The sequence below is a fragment of the Nannospalax galili genome, unplaced genomic scaffold (genome assembly GCF_000622305.1).
Source record: "Nannospalax galili isolate Female #2095 unplaced genomic scaffold, S.galili_v1.0 scaffold1274, whole genome shotgun sequence".
Lineage (NCBI taxonomy): Eukaryota > Metazoa > Chordata > Mammalia > Rodentia > Spalacidae > Nannospalax > Nannospalax galili.
In genome coordinates, this window is record NW_008334662.1 from 320,278 (window position 1) to 325,820 (window position 5,543).

Genomic DNA, 5,543 nt, shown 5'->3' on the forward strand with positions numbered 1-5,543 from the left:
CCCGCGTCAGCAGCCGCCACCGAGGCCCTGTGAGTGATTGTGTGTCTGGGATAATCGGCTGGTAACGACCCCATCGCTTCTTTAAAGCCGAGTGGTGTGTGCGGCTCAGCGCCCCCGGTGATTTGTCAGCTCCCCGGCTAATGGGCCAAGAGATTCTCCCGCCGGGGTCCCCCACTCTCCAGTTGGGGAGCCCTGCCTACCCAGGGAGTTGCTTTGAGCCACTCTCAGGAACCCCCAGGGAGAGTGGTGCCCAGAGGGAGGTCTAGGGCACCAAGGACTTGTGGCTGGCACAGAGAAGGGACTCAGTTTGCATGGATGCCAACCTGGGGCACATACTCTTGGAGTGTGGGCTGGAATGGATGCATGGGAGGAGACGGTACAAGCATGTATGCGCATATATGTGGCCACAGCTAGAGTCATGGGACCCCTGGAATAGGACTTAGGATGTAGGTCATGGGGACATGAAAGGCTAGAGTGTGAGTGTGTGTGTGTGTGTGTGTGTGTGTGTGTGTCTCCATGCTAGTGGCTCTGGTTGGTGGGCAGCATGGGCTGAGCCTGGCTCTGAGTTGCAGCAGCCTCCCTATAGCCCACCCATGCCCCCAACAGCTGTGCGAAATGACCGAAACAAGAAGAAGAAGGAGGCACCTAAGCCAGAGTGCTCAGAGAGCTACACGCTAACGCCGGAGGTCGGGGAGCTCATCGAGAAGGTGCGAAAAGCACACCAGGAGACCTTCCCTGCCCTCTGCCAGCTGGGCAAGTACACTACGGTATGTCAGCTAGTGGGGGTACTACATGCCTAGGGCCCCTTTCAATTACCTCTTCTTGCCCCCACTTCCTAGCAGCTGTCAGGAAGCAAAGACTGGGAGGGCAGGCGGGGGCCAAGCTGAGAACCAGTGCTGTAGAGGAGGCCCTCACTCTCCCTGCCTCCCCCAGAACAACAGCTCAGAACAACGTGTCTCTCTGGACATTGACCTCTGGGACAAGTTCAGTGAACTTTCCACCAAGTGCATCATTAAGACTGTGGAGTTCGCCAAGCAGCTGCCCGGCTTCACCACCCTCACCATTGCCGACCAGATCACCCTCCTCAAGGCTGCCTGCCTGGATATCCTGGTGAGGTTCTGCCCCTGCTCCTCAGCCATATTCCTGTCCTTGGAGGATCTCCTCTTGCCCAAATAGCCACTTTCCCCAAACGTCCTCCAAGAATCCAAATGCCCACCATTAAAATGGGCCATGGTTATGCCATGCTTTTCCTTTCCCATGTCCACCTGTCTACTCAGCTTCTCACCTGGTCACTCATGCATCCACCCACCCACCCATAGCCCATATGTCCATTTAGTCCATAGAAAGGTCCACCTGGGCTCCTCTGAGCTGGGTGTCAGGAGCCCAGAGGTAGACACGCCACCACCCTCTCTCCCGATGGAGGAGGCCAGGGAGGGAGGGTTTAAACAGGTGTTGCACAGCTGATTAGTGCTGACTGGAGGTGGGGCAAGGGTTCTCCCCTCCCTGTTGAAGAACACACAAGACAATATCCCTGAGTTGCCGGTATGTGGTAGAGTGGCACATGAGCCAGGTGGTTTTTCTTCAGTTCAGGAGGTAAAAGGTTTGCTACTGGGACACAGTGCTGGGGTGGGGGTGATGGAGCATCTGGCAGACTGAGCTGTAGGTGGGATGCTGGGGGGTGTGGGAACTGCTCAAACCAAAGCTAGGAAGAGGACCTCCCCTGTCATCCCTGACAAGGGCTCAGTCCACCCCCTCCCCTTGGAAACACAGCGAGGGTGAGGAATGCAGGACTTGGAGAGGCCGATGGGGTAAGGAATATATCCTGTGTCTGTCTGAGGACAACTGTCAGTCCCCATGTACACTGATAGATGTGGGAGGCACAATTAGGATCAAATGGTTTAGTCTGGTACATCTGGGGCTGTCTTGGGACGAGAGATCTGCCTTATTTCTTGTCTGCTGCCTTGGTCCTTGCCTGCTGGAAACTTATTCCTGATTCTGTATACAGAGGCCGCATGGCCTAGATCTGCACTACCCAGTGTAGTAGCTGTGGACACGTGTGACTATTTAAATTTAATTACAATTAGACTCAGTTCAGTTCCTCAGTTGCATTAGCCACATCTCAAGTGCTCAGTAGCCACATGGGGCCTGTGGCTACAGTGCTGGATGGTGCAGACAGAACCGTTCCATCATTAGAGAAAATTCTGTCAGACAGCCGTGCTCTGGCTGCCTGCCAGGGAGGCCTCTGGGGATGCTGGAGCTGGTGTGCCAGGGACTGGGGTTGGGGGAGACTCCAGTGCCTAAACCTGTGCATCTTCTGCACCCAGATCCTGCGGATCTGCACGCGGTACACGCCTGAGCAAGACACAATGACCTTCTCAGATGGGCTGACCCTGAACCGGACCCAGATGCACAATGCTGGCTTTGGCCCCCTCACCGACTTGGTCTTTGCCTTTGCCAACCAGCTGCTGCCCCTAGAGATGGATGATGCTGAGACTGGGTTGCTCAGCGCCATCTGCCTCATCTGTGGAGGTGGGTGAGTTGCAGGCCTCTGGGCTGCTTCCTGGGAACAGCTTAGGCCTCGTCTATCGGGGCCCTCTCAAGGGTGTACTAAAGCTTGGAAGGGCAGGGTCTGGTCTCTGGACACACAACAGGGCAGGATTGGTGAGGTTCTAAACTCTGGTTCTCTCCTGGGTAGCACTCTTTGCTAGAGTCAAGAGCAAGGCTGGTAACTCACACCATCCAGGTTCAAGCCCTGGCTGGCTGTGGGGTTTTGAACAGGTTATTGAACTTCTCTTGGCTGTTTCTGTCAAATGTGGAAAATTGTCTCTACTTCATAAAGTTAAGGGGAATATTTAGGTGGTAATAAGCAAGTTGTGGGATTCCCAGAGTAAGTCCCAGTTAATGTTGGTGATGATTATTCTAGTTTTTGACATGTTACACTGCTTTCCCAAGTAACTGATGGTGGGGAATGCAGACCTACTGGAAATTCCTTTTTGCATGAGGATAGCTGTCTGTGTTGGGGTCCCATCCCCAACAGGACTTGCTGTGGAGAACTTTGAGCACAACCCACCCATCTCCTCTGTGCTTACCATGACTTAAAGTGAAGATCCTCTATCTCATCTTCCAACCCAGAGACACTGAGGCCAGGTGTGGGAGCAGCCTTCTGCCTCTGTGGCTTGGGCAGACCCGCCCCCAAGTGGCCATATCTGGGAATACAGTTGTGTTCCTGGGTGGTGGTGTGGTTTGCTCAGGGGCTCAGGGAAGGGTCTGTGCTCAGATCGGCAGGACCTGGAGCAGCCGGACAGGGTGGACATGCTGCAGGAGCCCCTGCTCGAGGCACTCAAGGTCTATGTGAGGAAACGGAGGCCCAGCCGCCCCCATATGTTCCCTAAGATGCTGATGAAGATCACAGACCTTCGGAGTATCAGCGCCAAGGGTAACTCTCTCAGACCCAGAGGGAGGCGGGCCTGGGACTGGCCTGAGACCTACTGCCCACAACCAAGCTGGCATTTCATGTATTGGTGTTCAGGTGGTGTCCTACTTACCTGGCCCCATCCTGGCCCCATCTGTGCCGAGGCTGTGGTGCTCTTGCTGTCCTCTTTCAGGGCATGTCTCTGGAACAGGCCATGTGAGTGTGGTCTGTGAGCCGGCCATTTGCCAGCTCTGAACCTGTTTCCTGGGAAGGAGGGGATAGTGATAGTATTTGGAGGTGTCAGTAGGGTAATCTGTGGCATGAAGCACAGGGGACAACCCAGGTAGGCAGGAACCTGAAGCCAGAATGCTTTGCCCATCACCACATTGTCAACTCCAGAAAGCCAGACTCTGTCAAGTGACTTCTCTAAGTGCAGCGCATGGTAGATGCCCATATGAGTGGCACTGGTCCCCTTATCCTGTGACCCTCCCTTCTGGATTGACTTCCACCCCCTTCCCCCTAGGGGCCGAGCGAGTGATCACGCTGAAGATGGAGATACCGGGCTCCATGCCACCACTCATCCAGGAAATGCTGGAGAACTCAGAGGGCTTAGACACTCTGAGTGGACAGCCGGGGGGTGGGACACGAGACGGGGGAGGACTGGCTCCCCCGCCAGGCAGCTGTAGCCCCAGCCTCAGCCCCAGCTCCCACAGAAGCAGCCCAGCCACCCAGTCTCCATGACTGCCATCACGTGGATACAGCCTTCACCCCTGCCCTGGCTTTCTCTGCCTTCTACTGGCCATGTGACCCCTGCCAGTCCTGCCCCACCTCATCCTCCCAGACAGAACTGGGACCTTCTAGGGGGATGGGAAGGAGAAGGCAGCGACTCTGGACAGAGGCCTGGACCCATGATGGACTGCCCTCCTCCAGCAGCCTGGGCTGGCGTCAGGGGCCAAGCTTGGAGCCACGTGAGGATCTGGGCCCAAGCCCCTGCCCACCTCGCCACGTCTTCATCACCAGCAAATGCCAGGACCTGGCTCCCTGTCCTCTGAACTCAAGCCATCGCTCCCCAGTTGGGGAACCTCCCCCTGCCTTGGTTGGTGACAGAGGGGTGGCCGGGGCGGGGAAGACCCCCTGTACATATCTTGTGTACCAACCCCCAGATATTCTCGCTGGTTTTGTTTTTATTTTAATTTTTTTGTTTTGATTTTTTTAATAAGAATTTTCATTTTAAGCACATTTATACTGAAGGAATTTGTGCTGTGTATTGGGGGAGCTGGATCTAGAGCTGAAGGGGTGGGTCCTGGGGAGGGGCAGGGCTCAAAAAGGCTCCCCTCTCCGCCACGTTCCCATGGACGCTCCCCATCCCCTCAGCCTTTTCTCCTCAGTTTTCTCTAATACTGTGAATACTAACTTTCCAAGGCCGCCTTCCCCTCCCTGTGCAGGGAAAGCAGCATCCCTCTGCCTAACCACTGGGTGTGGGTGTCTTGGGCAGCCATCCCTGGAAGGAGGGAATCCTCTGCCTCTGTCCACCAAGAAGCAGGGTAGAGGTGATGCTGGGGCCCCTTAGACGAGTGGGGTGAGTGTTGCTCATCACTGTCTGCCCACTGGGGCTCACTTCACCCAAGCCCTAGCCCCACTGTGAAGGGGCTGGCCAAGGGGTCCAAGCTACTCCTGCCCCAACCTCATAGCCACCAGCACCCCTGAGGGGCCCTCCAAAACAGACACACACACACACACACACACACACACACACACACACACACACACACACACATGACAGTAGATGGCTACATACACTTGGCCTGAGTTCCTCTGTTTCCCTGGTCTACCCCCAACCTCTCTCTACCCTTCACCTGTGCCCCCTTCTTGCCCCGCAGGACGGGACTCCAGGGGGTCCCCTCCCTCCCCCTACACCCCTAAGCTGGGGGAGCAGGCTCTGCTCTGCCCTCTTGCCTGGGTGGGGTCTCATCCTGGAGCCCACTGGTGCACCTGTTACTGTTGGGTTCCCACTGAGATTTACTGGAGAAAGAATAAAGTTCTATTTATTCTACAAAGCCTCTGCCTCACTGTCTCCTCCTCCCTCTCCCCTCCTCTGCTTCTGCTTCACTGCTCCCCCCCCCCCCCCCCC

General features: G+C 55.9%; 1 protein-coding gene across 4 annotated transcripts in view; it reads left to right on the plus strand.

Moving 5' to 3' along the window:
• Positions 1-5,185, plus strand: part of Rara (retinoic acid receptor alpha) — a 45,594-nt gene extending 40,409 nt beyond the window's left edge. For all 4 annotated transcript variants that reach the window (XM_008829436.2, XM_029561792.1, XM_008829438.2 and 1 more), the window contains 5 exons: positions 607-767; positions 934-1,110; positions 2,325-2,529; positions 3,278-3,436; positions 3,936-5,185. In XM_008829436.2, the coding sequence (XP_008827658.1) occupies positions 607-767; positions 934-1,110; positions 2,325-2,529; positions 3,278-3,436; positions 3,936-4,153 (920 nt within the window). In that variant the 3' untranslated portion in view covers positions 4,154-5,185. The remainder of the gene's footprint in view (positions 1-606; positions 768-933; positions 1,111-2,324; positions 2,530-3,277; positions 3,437-3,935) is intronic.
• Positions 5,186-5,543: the final 358 nt, after the last annotated feature.